At 40.6% G+C, this 17,039-nt stretch overlaps 1 protein-coding gene across 41 annotated transcripts in view; it reads right to left on the bottom strand.

The window, feature by feature from the left end:
* The window catches only part of PKP4 (plakophilin 4), a 63,386-nt gene that overhangs the window by 18,151 nt on the left and 28,196 nt on the right, over positions 1-17,039 (bottom strand). For 14 of the 41 annotated variants that reach the window (XM_086896536.1, XM_086896540.1, XM_086896548.1 and 11 more), the window contains 4 exons: positions 9,202-9,314; positions 5,312-5,346; positions 1,052-1,183; positions 709-899 (listed from right to left, as the gene is read on the bottom strand). In XM_086896536.1, coding sequence (XP_086752662.1) covers positions 709-899; positions 1,052-1,183; positions 5,312-5,346; positions 9,202-9,314 — 471 coding nt within the window. Of the gene's footprint in view, positions 1-387; positions 900-1,051; positions 1,184-5,311; positions 5,347-9,201; positions 9,315-17,039 lie in introns of those variants that run through there. The other 27 variants (XM_086896543.1, XM_086896551.1, XM_086896557.1 and 24 more) reach the window with 6 other exon arrangements.

Genomic DNA, 17,039 nt, shown 5'->3' with positions numbered 1-17,039 from the left:
AGCCAGCAGGAAACTCACACAACTTAATGGTATATACAGGCAGCTGGAATGTAGCTTTTACCCTAAACCTAATTCCTTCAAGTTTCCCTGTAACTTTTTTCTAACCAGTGCTTCTTAATATATAAAATGACAATTTAACATCAAAAAACCACCTCTTTCTCATTTGGCTTGCTACATTAATCTTCACCTCTGCTTTCCTTCCTCACTACTCAATGACTCCAGAAACTCAGGAACAGTAATATAAAGAGTACTGGTATAATCCATAAACATCCTAACAATTACTGTCTTACTATTATTCCATTTACTGAAAAGGGAGGCAAAAGCTAGAAACCATAGAATGTACAGGAACACAAGCAGCATCTTCCTTTAAGAGCTACGCTTACATACAGGCTCACTTCCAGGAAGGTTTTCCCCCATTTCACAATGAATTTTGAGTGAGTGATACTTTCTTGATATGATAATAGCAGTGCTCTGTGCAGTCAGGAGTGCTGCTTCACTTCAGCTCCTGTGAATGACCCAGATCCCATGTGCTGATCCCAGCGAACCAGTCTCCGCTGCAAGCCATTCCCACTTTGTAAGCAGCGAGTGTTAAACAAGAACTAATTTTGTAACCCTGACTGCAGCCCATACAAAGGGGGCCCAGCTGTACAGCTGCTGCCTCCAGAGCCCCTGCACAGCCACAGGTGCGCAGTGCACTGGTCAGAGTACCTGCGCTGACGTCTGCCCTTCGGCGCGTGAGCTCCTCACCACATGGTTGCCGGGGGTTCCACCAAGGGAATGCTGCTGTCTGATCTCTGACTTGTTCAAGTTTTGGCTGTTATGGAAACTGCTTGTTTCCTGGTAACCACTGTCAGAGTAAGAGTTCATTTGTGTGGAACTTCTGGAGTTACCTACAGACCCTGTAGATATGAAGCCAGCATAAGAATAAAATCATCGAACAAGTTCATCAAGAATTATATGATTTTGTTATTTGTTGCATTCATAACTGCATTACATTTTTATACTGTCAATACAGAAATATATTCTAATATTTAAAATGCACACAACAGACCCTCACTTTCATGGAGAGATGTCTGCTCTGGTGAGTAGAGAGTCCCTTGCTCTGCTTCTGTCCTAATATCATAGGCATTGGTGTGAACACCCTCTGACACCTGGGGTTTGCTTACACTGGTGGGCGGAGGATCTGAAAGAATAAATTATTTATATAAATCCAGTGTTTCATATGCAAGTCTCCTGCAAACTCAATAATGATCATTTTCTCATACATACTAACGAAGGACTTACACCAGGCTGAATCAGCTTACTGGCAGACAGACAACATCTCCCAAACACAACAAACAGAATGCTAATATACATCTCTGAGAATTTTGTTACCTGAAAGTTTCGATGTAGTTCTACAATTCTAATTTTTCAAATATACCTTGCAACCTATTTTAATGAAAAATTAATTGATTACCTAGTACACTCTGAGGAATAGAAACACTGTGCAAGTGTGCTGCAGTGCCCAGTGGACAGCTACCCTTGTCTTAAGGGCCTGTTATCAACACCTCCAGATATTAAAGGGTGAGCTGAATTTCATCCCTGTTTCTGTACTATGAACAGCAATTGCTGCAAATTCCTATACACTTTTTTTACATAGTAAACTACTATCTAAATATTTGCCTCTTAAGCTAACTTCAGTTCCAGGAATGTCAACTGAACTGTACAGGCAAATGACAGTGTTGTAAGGCAAGGCAAAGGAGGCACAGCAATGCTTCTATGAAGAAAGGAAGGAAAGTTAAAGAGTCTGGAAAAAGGGACGAAGATAAGGATACAGAATCAACATAATTTTAAGAGAAATATTAAGCATTCTGTTATCATGTTATGCAGGCAGCAGAGATGCAGTACAGAACCACAAAACGGTTTAAGTCAGAAAAGCCCCCTGAGCCCAGTGGTTCCCCCAGCACAAGGCCACCACTGACCCATGATCCCAAAGTGACACATCCACACAGCTTCTAAATCCCTCCAGGGATGGGGACTCCACCCCTGTCCTGGGAAGCTGTGCCAGGGCTGGACAGCCCTTCCATGAAGAATTTTCCCTAATATTCAAGATAAAGCTCCCTGAGGAAGAAGAGTAGGCAACAGAGGTTATGTTTAAAGGTAACACCTGAAATGAATTCTTGCTGCAGAAATTCATGAATGGGCCTGGAGTGAACCCAAAGGGAATGTGCCAAGGAGCACCAGCTCAGCCCTGAGGACTCTGTTCCAAGAGCTGGGGGCTCTGGGCAGAGATACCTGCTGCTCTGGCTTTTACTAGTGGCTGGACACAAAATGCTGATGTCTCACTACCTGCATAAGGAGCCATAATGGAACATGCCTACTAAAAATATTACTCAGCAATTGGTATTTATGAAGAATTGAACTTGAACACTAGTCAGATTTTTAAAAAATCAATAAATCTTAGAAATCCTAGTCTGTCAGCAGTTATTTACCAGTAGTAAATTCTTGGGTCAAAACTAGCTTGTAAAATTTGACGCTAGTTAATTTACTAGAATAGGATTTACTAGAATATTATGACCAAATTTAATTAAGATTTGATAAGAAGTGCTACTACACTTCCATTAGTTTAAACATCAGTATGCCTAGAAATGATCCAGAGAACCAACACTGCAAGAACTCACTTCACAGCCTGTTACACCAGCTCAACACCAGATGGTAACAGCCACCAGTGGGTGTTCCATGTTCTTTGGAATGAAACACTTGGAGGACTTGGACGTTACATTAGGATTACATCCAGCTTCAATACTTTAATGTTCAAGCTTTTTGTTTATCTAATACAAGGCCCTATTATCTCAGTTACTGGATATTACATGATACTAAATCAATGTCAAACTGACAATCAGTCTGGGGTGAGATAGAGGAAGAATAAGGTCCAATTGTGCTGTTGAGTGCAGATGTTCCCAGGACAGAGCTTTGAGCCCAACCTCGCTCCCATCACACACTGCCCACCAAAGCCTTCACAGGGCTAAAAAATAAAGATTGTTTAGACTGTTTAACAAAGGCAAGAATGCACAATAAAATGAATTGTTGTCTATCTGACTCCACTACCATAAAACAGGAGGAATGCCCTGAATAAAAGAATAGCCTTCTTATAAATGGCTGATCTAATACTCTATTTATAGGCACCTGCAAAACAACATGACTTTATATCTGAAAAATTCTGTATAATTCTACTGATGCAGAAAGCAATTACAGCTACAGTCACATCTTATCATCCAGTGATGCTTTTGACATAAACCACTACCTACAGTCATAGAAAAGGTGATTTAAGGCAGTGCTTTTATCCATCTTTAACTTCAGTATTTTCAGATTACAATTCATAAAACAGCATCTAGTGACACTTCTACAAAACAAAGATCCATGGTGAATTGGGTAATAAAACCTACAAGCAAGCCACAATCACAGTATAAATGTAAACAGGAAATGAAATGTAAATCAGGAAATTCAAAGCAAGAAATAGGTTTTTTTTCCCAACATGCTCACTTCTGAGAAAGTACTTCAGGAAAGGCTACTTTGAATACAGACATGAGCGAAATACACATCTAGGTTTGCATTAACACATAGAGCATTGAAATAGAAGCAGAATTTTTGACCATATGTCAAGTGACTGCTTAGCAGGGATGTGCACATGAGATTTCTAAAGAAAAACACACAAATGTGAGGAGAGAATTAAAGGACAAAATAGAAACATGAGCTGGATGAAAGAAGGAGAAAGAAATAAGGAGAGAGAGAAAGAAAAAAGAGAAGAAAGAGGGAAGGGAAGGGAAAGGGAAAGGATAGAAGGTCAAGGAGAAAAGTAAGTTATAGGAAAATCAGAAGAGGAAATAAAGCAATGGAATGTAACTGGCTGAAATAAATAATAAAACAACAACTGAGAGCTCTCAGAAGGAATCTATACCACTTGTGAAATGTCATTGGGACATTATAAAACCAGGGGAAACAGTGTGATTAAAAAAATCTCCAACAAACAAAACCAACATTCACACCGAAAAATATGTAAGACTTGTTTCTTGATTATTTGAAAAAACAAATTTGACTTCTGTTTAAAACCACTGCTGAAAGAATACCTGAAAAGCACCACCAAGAATAACAAAAGTTCAGTGGCAGTACAAGTAGGCTGTTGAGAATATTTGCTTTAAAATAAAGGAAAAAAACTGACATGTGCCTCACCTCAGCTGCAGCAACAGAAACCATGAAGATACAATTATGCACAAGTTTAAGAGCTGAATCTCCAAATAAAACAAAACCCAGGAATGGCATATAAAGTAATCTCAATTACGGTAGTTATGAATATGCTTGATTGAAGAAGCAGCAGCAGGCAGGGTCCCTGAGCAGCAGTCACTCAGCTCTAAGGACAGACGGCCCCTGTACGAGTGGGATGGGAAAGCTCTGCAGAACCGGGCTCATGCAGCTCCCACCTCCAAGGCCAGCTGCACTGGGATTGCACTGGGCCACTTTTGGCCAGCATGACAGGAGCACACGGACACACAGCACAACAAGGGACGTTCAGGAGCCCCTGGCTGTGCCTGTCCTGCACCCATCACTCCAGAGCCCGTGGAGTTCAGAGAGCGACTCCACAATGTCCAACATCAACTGATGCACACAACCTGTCAGAGCTCCGTGCTCTGGTCTGTCGAGGGCAGGAGGGATTATTCCAACAGACCAGGGAATGCCACCTTGCAGATACAGTCCTACCCTCTCCCACAATATAACCAGGAGCAGATGTAGCAGTACAAGAAAAATGCTTCTTTTGGAAAGAAAGTTCATGCTATCCCGAGATAAAAAAGTAGAAAAAGCACTCTCATAAAAACCTTCACTTATTAGAGATTTTCTCAGTTAAGTAAGAACATCTGTAAAAAGAAAATAACTGAAACCAAACAGTTTTCAAGCTTCAAACATGCAGTATTTTTTCATACTCCTTACCTGCCAGGGGGCAGACTCACAAGTAAATCTTAATTAAGTACAAGAAAGACCCAATACATGACAAGCCTTGTGTTAGAGTCACAGCACACACAGAAATACAAAAGCACATAAAGATACAAGAAAAGCACTTGCAACTACCTGTAAGCTCAAGCACCTTTTACAGTAACATAGGGAACACACGTGAGTCCACGTGTGACAAAGAAAACATTAATGTCATACTTTAGAAAAGACACTCAGAAAAGATACGTAGCATTGCTGCTAAATGTTCTGTTTGTGTCAAAACAAGCAATGAATGCCAAGAAAATAAATCTACTTGGGCTTAAAGCAAATTGTACATAAAAGATAATACCTGAGGATCTCCAGGAAAATGACTTCTCAGTAGAGCTGCAGAAAGAAAAAAAATTATCACACCGATGAACCACGTGGTTGGTTTGGACTTTTTATTGTAGTTTTAATTAATCATAGAAAACTTTACAAAACCGCCCAGCAGATAAAATTTCAATAGTCCATGTAAATACCACTCTGCAGTGCTTTACACCTGACAACAAAACCACTGGTTATCAAGTTTCTTTTAGTCAGTGGGAATTATTCACTGTAACTTCCTGTGCATCACAGCACCAGGCCATGCCTGCAACAGGTGACAGCAAGGACAGGTGAGAGCAAGCACGACTTTGCCACACAGCTCCTGTTTAAGGTGTTGTGCTGTCAGTGACAGCCCACACCAGTGTGTGCCAGCAGCAGCCCAGCACAAGCAGCGTGCACAGCCCACAGACACCTGTGTACCACTGGCACCAGACACCCTGTTCGGACAGCAGCAGTACTGCTCATGGCAGATCCAGCAAAGGAGCTTTGGGGATTGCCACTCGAGAGCATCTACCTTCTACACGTAAAGCAGTTCAAAAATCCTAGGCCTCTAGAGATTTGTTCTTTTTTTTCCACTGTTTTTTCAGTTTCCAGCTTTCCAGAGAGAATTCTGATCTTTTGTACAGAACAAGTCAAACCCCCTGACAGACAGCTACAACTCAGAGTGAGGCGGTGACAGATGTGCCACAGCCCAGGTCAGTGAGATGCCTTCAGTGCCATTTACTGCACAGACCAGGGAGGTGTAAAACCCAACCTTCTGCATTTTTCCAATACTGATTTTTTATCAAACTATCTTCACCCTTTTGTCCTTCCACCGAGCCATGTGCTTTCCTTGCTCACAGTAGTACTGATGCACAACCACCTTTGCAGACAAATGCAGAAATTATCCATGTCTTATTAACATTAGACACTCTAAATATTTTTATGGGAAAAATGTATTTCCGCACTTTAAATTTAAAATATCAAACTTTGAATAATACAACTTTTTTTTGCAGTGGTTATAAGCTGCTGTTTCCCAAATAAAAAGCTCTTTAAAGGAAAAACAGGCAATTCCATCAGATTTGATTTTGTCTAAATATCAGCTTGAGACTGGGATTTTGGGTAAGATGCAGCAATTTCTAAAGGAGTATTGTTTTACTTCTTTCTACCACAGCTACCGATTATAAAAAATCAGCTCAGCAACATGAACAGCACGAGATACTTATTTTCAAAATGAAAACAACCATTTAGGAGACTTTTTGGAAACAAAATATTTCTATTAAATCGTGCTAAAGACACATGCTAGCACAAACTAGAGTTACAATGAGACTTCAAGTAAAAGGAGAATTCCAATGCAGACTTCACGTGTCTGAAAGTCAACCTCTGGCCCCAGAATTCTCATGCAACACCTGAATACCAAGTTTCCCACTCTTGCCCTTTTGCTCTGTTGTTCTTCAGACTTTTTGGAAACTCAATTCCTTACCCTGAGGCAGCATGGCTCAGCGTTGCTGGCAATGGCAGCACACACTTTACCATCACACACACAAGGCTATAACCCAGAGCACATCCCTGCCCAACATACCTGACTACTTCAACTTCCTTTACAGGCACAGAATGTAGGAATGAAAAAAGGCTGCTCTGACCATGGGTCACAGGAGGAAAGCTGCTTCATCAATGCTTTAGCTGGTTAAGCACTTAACTCTTACGAAATGATTTTGGAACAAGTCCAGCATACATCACCTACTAATGTCATCGCCTGATATTGTCACCTAGCAGGTGCAATGTTTTGAAGACAGCAAATCTGTCAGCTCTGAGCAGTAAGTCCAGTGCATTTCAACCCAGTGTTCAAAAGGCACTGTGGTGACACACTGCAGTGCCCATGCCAAGCTGCTGCTGGAATCAGTCACAATGCTGTCTCTTCCCAACAGCTGCATGTAATATATCCAAAGAGAGCCCACATATGGCAAGCTGCACTTCAGAAAATGTGAATTTAGCCCACTACTATCCTTTGAAAAGAATTAGGTTAGTAGAATAGACATGCAGAAGTATTCCTCTATCAGAAATCTCATAACAGCTTGGTATGATGTACAGTTTTCAATTAGAGAAGACAAAGACAAATATGACAGTAACACAAGTATTTGCTAACTGGAGATGGAGCATGCATGCAAACTGTGCTGAAATCCATTTATGCCTTTTCTTTTACCCTTTTGATTTTTTTCCTTAATTGTATTTTTAAAGCCCTGGATTAGTTTGTTTGGGGTTTTTTTAAGGTTTTGATTAATTTGATTTTTTGTTGTTTGGTTTTTGGTTTTGCCCCTTTCTTAATTTCACACCTTTTCCTTGCCATTTCACTGCTTTAGTTCAAAACCATCTTATACAAAACTGAACCAGCTGCCAATCTGGAAAAAATAAAAATATGATAAATGGAAAAGGTTTTGCATTAAGTCATTTAGAGACAAAACACGCTAAGGGTCACCAGCACTGCTTTACATTTTCATGTGGCAGCTCTCAAAGACTTCTCAGCTTTGAATTTCCAGGTTTCAGCAGGGGCAGCATCCCTCCCAGTGACATGGCTGCTCTGCTAAGGCACGAGGGGCTGTGGAGGTTCCCAGCCAGGCCTCAGCCAGCACCTGTGCACAGCACAGCAACCCCTCAGGAACAACACTGACATCTAGGAAAATCGTACATTTCTGATTTTGTTAAGCAGTGTGCTATTTTTAAAAAAATGATGTGAACACAATTATGATCTTCAGCTCCTAGACTGGACAGGTCAATTCCCAGTGTGTCTTTTGCAGGTTTTGCATGACATGAAACTGTTTAAGCCTATCATCTCTGCAAGTACTCCATAAGGTGAAAAGTATTTCTGATTTAAACTGCACCACTTGAGAGAAAAGCTGTGATTTCCATCGCCTACCTTCCTTCTTGGCTATACTGCTGTTGTCATAAAAAAAAAGGCAACACATGAAAAAATTAAGTAGTATTTATTAAATATTTATAAAATGGTGAAAAGCTGTAAAAAGCTAAAAATATAATTGTGTTAAAAATGTATGTACTTCACAGATATTCTTGTAGTATCCCAGTTCCCTCTGTGGCTACGCCTCCATCGTTGGAGTACATCTGTGCTGTGAGGCAGCAGCAGCAAGGGGCTGCTCCCAGCGAGCTGGGCGTGCTGCTCAGAGCTGCCAGCCACATTTGAGTACCCCTAAAGACTGAATGTGTTCTTTACTTGTCCTTTAGCTCCCATTTTAAATATCTACATCAACAGTGCATTTACAACTATATGCTGTATATAGAAAACTTTGTGTAACTTTAAATTTCTTAATATAGGGAGATTTCTCTAATAAAATGCCATGTACTACACTCCATAAACTTGTATTACACCTTACAAGCAACTGGAAACCAGGAAAATCAGCATTTTGCTTTTCTCGTTCAGACAGGTAAGGAGACATTTTCACAAATATTTTAAGTAAATGAGGTAATTTTCAGTCTTCAACCTTTCTAACAGCTATCTTCAGCAATACAACTGATTCTTCTACCCACTCTGCCAGACCCTGTACCAGGAACCTAAGCAATCCTACGTTCCCCCCCAGACAAATTAACCAGCACTGCCACTAAAACCAGGTAGTCCTGGGACTTGCTGGCTGTTTCCAGAAGACCCCGGAAGCCACTAATTCTCCAGGTGTGAATTCAGAAAGTGTCAGGAATACACTGTAATTGTTAGAGAGGCCTCTTGAAACTGTCCCATAACTCTTTACAGCAAATCTGCATTTTTTAATCCTTCAGATATTAATAGAGGTGAATAGCTATTGGTGAAAATATATGTATAGAGGACATAAGCACCACTAAAAAGCCTTTAATTTATGGGACGAATGAAAATAAAGTCATCAGGACCTGTACCTTGTGCTGGCGATACTTGGTGACTCTGCTCCAAGCCTACATCTCTCTAGCTGATTAGCCACAATTTGCCTTTCCACTTCCAGTTCTCTGGTAAGTCTTTGAAATTGAAGCTCCTGAAATTTCAAAATAAAAAGAAAAGCATTCTTGATGTTAAAAAATGGGTGTGGATTAGCTCTGAAACAATCACTGATTCATCACAGTTGTGTTTTGACTCTTCCTTAGGGGAATAAACTATAAAAGTGGAAATTTAATGGTTCATTAAATCAGTGATTCATGCAAATATTGATTTATCACCTGTTACAGAAAAAAAAACATGTTTAAGCATTCTTGAGTTTTATTTCTCCTGCAATTAAAATTTTTGTGTCTTCTTACATTACCACAGTCTAACAAAATCAGTCTAACACACCCTATAAAATCAGTCCTCAATTTAATCTATAAACAAGGAAATCAGAAAATGTCATATCCTAACCTTTCCAATCATAAACCTTCAAATCTTAAGCTATCCTACATTCTGACTGTAGTTGGAAACCTTAAGATTTATTACTGTCTGAGTGTAGATATGTGCTATTTCACCTTTTCTGAGTTCAGCTTTTTTTGTATTTCTTGGTCAAGGGCACCAAACTTCTTCAGTCTTTGTAAGATGCTTTTGGAACACAATGCTGCAAGGGTGATGTGGGAAATACCAGTGCTACACAGGATGGGTCTTACTGAAATCTGGAGCCATTTCCTATGGCTCTCTGAAATCCAGATTACATCACATCAAAGGATATTGAGGGTGTTTTTCTCCTCAGTTGGCTTTTATTGACCAGAGGAAAGGGTTATATTTCAAACTGATACAGTAAACACTCTGAAGTTTAAGTAAACCATATAAAAATGGATGAACACTAATATTTAGTAATCAGATGAAGCACCAAGCAAGTCTTATATAGAGGTCAGGTGCAACACAGAGCTCTCATTTGATGTGAAAGCTCAATTGACTGCTGAGGTTTCTCCCGAGTGTGCCTCATGTAAAGGCCCTGCCCAGCAGCTGTATGGAGCCAGGGACATCAGCTCCTGCAAACTGCTCCTTTGCACCCCACATCACGGAATGGGGGAACCACTTCCCTTGCAGCAGCCACTCTCCACTCCCTGCAGATTGTGCCCCTTTGCACAATGAAGGGTGCTCCATCCAGCACTGTCCCAGCACTCTGCAGGGGCCTCAAGAGCTTCCACAGCCCCCAGGAGTCTGGAACTAACAATAGGAGGCTCAGAGTAAGTGTAGGGAAAACTATTCTAAGAAGTAAAGATTTTTCTACCAACAACACAATGATACCAAGAATCCCCCAAAAGAAGGCTAATTAGTACCTATGCCATCAGGCTGGCAGCTGGGGCCCAAGGCAAACAGCAGTCACCCTGCTCCCAAAATGACTAGATTAGATTACAAAACTGAAAAAGTGACTTCTGAAGGTCTGATCTGAACCCCTCCACCAAACTGGATGTCACTCACACACACACACAGAGAGCTGACTGCCCTTCCAGAGGATACGAGAGATTCTGGACACATCCAAACATTTCTGAAAACTCCCTAACCAAACTGAATAAACATCCTAACATCTCAAATTTTGCCCAGAAAAAGTGGGTTTGCATCCAGGACATGTTTCCTGTTCTTAATATTAAACCAGTATTTAAACAGCAATGTAATGGATGCAAACCGGCAACCCAAACCTATTGTTATTTACTGATCTTTTAATTAGAGAAATAAAATAAAACATGCTAGCCATTAATTACTTCTATTCAACCAATCTCTATTAATTTCCCTTTTCATTACAGATAGAGGCATTAATGAACACATTATTCTATAAAATGTCTTGCTGCATAACATCTCAATTAATAAACTGCCCATTTAAATAAAAATCCCTATTTTTTGGCCCACACTACAAAAATTCAAAGGCAGTTAAAACAAGAACTATACTTCTATTTTTCTTGAGAGTAGAAGAGGTGAATGACATAAGTGTATATTATTGCATAAAGCAATAAATTAACTTCATTTATTAAAACTGTATTGAAAAGCAAAAGTCACTTGTATTCTATCCAAAAAAAACAGAGATAAGGAAAAATAGGAGAAAAAACCACCAAGCCTCATTTGACCACTTCAGAGACACTTGCACTGCTGAGTTGGGAACAACACCATCTCTGCCTGTTTACATTGTTCCTCGCTGTCTTGGCATTGACCAGAAAGCCACAAACTGCATAGTGCACTGAACAGCAGAGGGGCAAGAGGCCTGCAACTCATCTGCCAGTTTTAAATCACTCTGATGCTTAGGAAGATCTAATATGCTTTTGCAAGTGCAAGCATAATAATAATAATAAAAAAAATCCAGCTCTCTTTTCTAGTTTGAGTACATTCTGGCATGCCCAGCCTGGGAGTCCAATGAAGCCATTCATTTGAAACTTTGAAACAGTAAGTGCTGACTTTTGTACATGCCTTCTTAAATTTGACATCTGTAGCAGGTGATATGTCTTATATACCTGCAAAAATACACAAGATGGATAGTTTTAGAGCCATCATCTTTTTTACAGCTGGAGTACCTCATGCTTTAAAACTTTCTTCTCTTACCTTAAATCATATTATTATTATTACTATAGAAAACTAAGTCCTTATCAGCTCTAACTGATCACCTTTCTAGCTTATGCTTCCTTATGATGAAAGTTTATACCACTCTGAGTGGACATATCTCCACAATGTGTATCTATCAGACAGCACTCTAGTTCTGGCAGGAATCTATTGGAATTTGTTTCTCTATCCAGCTTCTCTGGGAGCAGTGGGAGAGCTCACTCCTCAAACAGGACACTCCCTGCACAGAGCCGCTGCCTGGAGCACAAACTCACTGACTCCTACAGCACTGGCTACTGACAAAATGGCATTGCAGGACTCAAATGCAACTCTTAATAAGCTTATTAGCATTTGGAGCAGAGCATTTATGTGGCAAGCACACAGTAAAATCACAGACATGAATTACAAAACACACTGCCATACTGCATCCCATGGAGAAACCAATCCTCATACAGACACACTACACTGGCTTGGCCAGAACTACTTTTATTCAAAATTATTCAACATACATTGAGGGGAAAAAAAAAACCAACCCGTAATTCTATAAACCTCTTTAGGAGCAACTACTTAATCACCTTATCAAACTGCAGGTTTTATGTTCATAAGCTAAAATTCCACTGCAAACCCACAGGCCATAATTCCTAATATGAAACTACAATAAAAGACAGCTTTAACCACAATTCCTGCTCTGGATCAGGAAGCACACACACACGGGGCAAGAAAGCAATGACTTTGGAAAGCAGCTGTGCTAACTGCAGGCAGACAGGCTGCCGTGAGTGAAAGGCAGAGCCCAGAACATTTTAGAGCTGTGTCATCTCCTTTTGGAGGAGGCCAAACCCTGTGCTGGTGTTGTAGTGCTCACACCAGGTGACCAACTGCTCTTCCGTGGCGAGCTCTGCCCAGCAGGAACCTCGTGTGGGTGACATCTCACTGCGCCAAGGGACAGCAAGGCCTGTTACACCAATCTTGGCAGCTGAATCCTCTTTCTGTGTGAAAGCTGAGTGTCTCGGAGAAGCTGGTGGCTCAGGGCAAGGGACAACAACCACCAACACACTGTGCTGGGCTCTTGCCAGCAAATATTTGAAAACAAGTAAGTAATGCGAATGCTGTTTGCACAACTGACTGTGAAAACTGCCATTCTCCTTTTGCAGGCATTGGATAATAAAAGAGGGTTAAGGGGCAATTCTGTGCCTTCTATCTGCATCCTGTCACGATACCATGCTGCAGTTTCACCTTTTTCATTTATGTTAATGAGGAACTTTTATCCCTCAGTAACATAGATGAGAATGAGCAATCTACATTCACCACACTGAATGTACTGTCCTGTCCTGTCATGATTTGAACACCTCTGGAAAAACAAGGACAACTTTAAACAACAGTGGTCCATGTGGCTAGCAAAAGGTTTCATAGTGACAGCTCTGCACAAATCAGCAGCAATTGCACAAGCAGTGAAGAGAAGAGGCAGATTCCTTTTGAGTGGTTCATGCCTGGCTAGCCAGACCCAGACTGGGCAGCTGGACATCAGAGGAGACAATGCTTCCAATAAACAAAGGCATCTCTTGCAGCTTCTTGACTTGACCAGCTCTCAGTGGCTGCTGTGGCAGAAGACTGGGCTAGGATGGCCTGGTACTCCTGGCTGCAGTAACACTGGGATATGCTAAGTTGCTTCAAGTGCCAAATGTCACTGTCTATGAAATACTATGAAGGTAATTGTAAGCTGAACTATGAAATATATTCTTATCACAAAAGTATTGTCTGTTGAACAATTGAGCTAAGCCTCTTTCAATAGCTCAAGTTATTCATATAAGAAAGTGTAGTCTGCATTTGAGAGGAATATTTTTACTTTGTGTTTACTATTTTTTATTCAACTGCAACCACAATGCAAAGCTGCACAACTTCTATCACCTGTGAGAGTTCACATAGTGCTACAGAAAAGGCTATTATATTTTGGATATTTTCCTGATACAAACAATATAGAAGAGGACAAACAAAACAGAAGTTGATTTATACCTTCCTTCACGTTAACCTCTTGCACTCATCTAAGCAGAATTCTGTTTCCACCTGCCATATTTCAGAGTTAGATCAAGCAACTGACAACTGAAACCCACACTGAATACCATATTTTCCAAAATGGATGTCATACAGTAGTGACCCAATATTTAAATTCTCTACCAGAATCTATTGCAGAAAAAGCCTGTACTTCTAACTAACCATATTAGAGCAACCTTAATATTTTCTGTAAAAATTAAGTTTACTCACGCACACAACTGCATTTGCATGCTTTTAGTATCTCAGTATCTTCCAAAATAGAAGACAAAAGATAAAAAAATTGGACAGTGTAGAGAGAATCGCAGATTACAGGATGTGAGATGACACAGCTACAATTACTGGCTGATCACACTTACTCTGTATTCAACAGCAGCAGACCATTAAAGCCCTTAATACTTTTAAGCATGCATTGTTCACTGGTCTGGTACAACAGTTTAGTGCTGCTTTAGCTGATGAGAGATCAAAATTTTAGCATTTTATAGAAAGCTTACTGTTGCCAGTGGCAGGAGGGAAGAATGGAGGCATTCCCAGACTGCCTCTGACACATTCTCTCTAGAAGCTTTGTGACAACGCTTGGGCAGCTCAAGTCAGTGCTGGAGCTGAGGGTACTGCTCTGCCAGCTGGGCACCAGGGCTCAGTCACTGCTGAGCAGACAAACTGATAATCCAAACCAACTACATGTCAGAGGCACACAGAGGTCCACATAGGCTCTTTTCCAATAGGAGTTTCTCCTCTGAAGCCTAACACTCCAAAGTAGAAAGGAAAATTAACTTCTAGGTCATCATATGGATAAAGAAGTAAAGAGAATTTTGATAAAGGAAATGAGCTACCTATTTCACCTGAGACAGGATTGGCATTAAATTTGTGCTAGAGTAAGACATTTAGGAAGTTGACATGTCAGAGTTGACTCACTGTAACTAAAAATGCTGGTAAACACCAGAAACTCTAAACCTCAAAGTTCTGGGATTAAATAGGCAAGAGTGACCTATGCAGTTGAACACAATACTAAGAGAGTTGGAAGAAAGCCCCAGTTCTTCCAGACATTCAACAAAATGTCAACCAGGATTTTTGTTTCACTGATGCCAAACTTGGGAGTCCATTCAACAAAAAGTACTACCTTCAATTCAGAACTGCCACACATTTATCACCTAACTGATCACTAGATGCATGCCAATCAGAATTTCAAAGTGAGACTGAAAAGTTTGTGCCCAGTTACTGGAAGTGCATTTAACAAGTCTCTTTTCAGGTATCTCCATGAAGTGACATGCCTTCATAGATTACTGAATATACAGCACTACACATCTGAACTGTAAAGAAACCTCCAAGACTTAATATCAATAGTTCTCATTCAAAAAGATGTTTTAACATGCAATAAAAAATAGGCAGAATGCATTCTTCCTTCTGTTTCCATCTCAAAAACATAGAGGTTTGCTCCCTGCTCCCAAGCCCTATAAAAAACATCTCAAAAATAATGTAAAAAAAATGTACTTAAACAATAATGAATGAAAAAACTGAGGTGCACACTGTCTATTTGTACAGTACAATTCAATACATTTACACAAAAGGAAAAGATTTTGCTGAAGTCCTGAATAAGCAACACTTCTGGAAAAACACCTAGGGAAACCTAAGAGATGTGTTATTATCCATCTGAAAGCATATCTAATCATTCTTAATCTGTCACCTATTTACTAAAGAAAAGGTGAAAAGTTGCCCATCTCAAAGTGTCACAAACAGCTAGAACAAAGAACAAACTAAAAAACAGCCACTGCTGCAAGTGCTTCTGCCTTAGCAAAGGCATTAAAATCAGTGTATTCCAGTTACTTTGAAAAACTGCATTGATGAGTGGCTTTTCCTGCAAGACCTTTTCTCAGCCCAAACACTGAAAACTAATGTGCTAAGCATGAAATTCACAATTCCAAATGATCTCATTTAATCTTGTCAATTCAGCAGCAGTTCATTCCAAATCCAGCAGTGTACAGCTTGAACACGGAAAATGGCAGTGATTCCACAAACCTACGAGGAGCAGCTGGCAACGAGCTGCCCCACATTCCAACCCCTGCAAAAGTTACTGCTACCATGCTGCCCCTACAATTTTTAACAAGTTGTTATTTTAGTATGAAAATACTCAATTTACTTTTTGACATGGATAAGAAACTCCCTACAGAATTCAACTAAACTTCTACGCAGGATTCAGAACTCCCCAGGATTCAGAAATATAAACATGTTTTACTTTTACTTAAAACTTGTTTCAGCAATCTGTAAGATACTTCTATCCATGATAGTATGGAAGCCTCATAATGTTTTAGAAGTGAAATACATATTTTAGGGGAAAAAAATCCCAACCCTCCTCTAAAAGAAGCCCACAGAAAACAATCCCCTCCCCCCCCCAAAAAACCAAACAAAAAACCAACCAAACAAAAACAACAAAAAAACCCCAAAATGCCGAAATACTCAAAATCCATCATCAAATTCACTTAAAGAATATAAAATATGAATAAAGAATAAAAAATATGAAAATATGTTTCAGCTTTATTACAATTAGCCTTAGGATTTTCCTGCATTCAAAAAGGAATTCTATTAGAATCCCTGAGGCTGGAAAAGCCCTCCCAGCCCATGGAGTCCCAGCTGTGCCCAATCCCACCCTGTCCCCAGCCAGAGCCCTGAGTGTCACCTCCAGGAATTCCCTGGACACCTCCAGGGATGGGCACTGCAAACCTCCCTGGGCACTTCCAAGGCCTGAGCGCCCTTTCCATGGGGAAATTCCTGCTGCTGTCCCCCCTGAGCTGCCCTGGCCCAGCCTGAGGCCGTTCCCTCTCCTCCTGTCCCTGTTCCCTGCCAGCAGAGCCCGACCCCCCCGCCTGTCCCCTCCTGCCAGGGAATTCCAGAGAGGGAAAAGATCCCTCGGGATCCTCTTTTGCTCCAGCCTCAGCCCCTTCCCAGCTCCCTCAGGAATTCTCCAGCCCCTTCCCAGCTCCGTTCCCTTCCCTGGACACACTCCAGCCCCACAATGTCTTTCTTACATTGAAGCACCCAAAACTGGAGATGCCTCAGCAGTACAGGGCATTGGCACTGCCCTAGTTCTAATGGCCACACAAGTTTTGACAAAGACCAGGTGTCTTTGGCTTTCTTGCCCACCTGGACTCATCTTCACTTTAAAACAGATCTTGAGCTTTGTCAGAAAAGCACAAAGCTGTAA

The sequence above is a fragment of the Cyanistes caeruleus genome, chromosome 7, assembly GCF_971803275.1.
Source record: "Cyanistes caeruleus chromosome 7, bCyaCae1.hap1.1, whole genome shotgun sequence".
Lineage (NCBI taxonomy): Eukaryota > Metazoa > Chordata > Aves > Passeriformes > Paridae > Cyanistes > Cyanistes caeruleus.
Note: the sequence above shows the minus strand (reverse complement) of the source record. Positions and strands in the feature narration are given on the sequence as shown.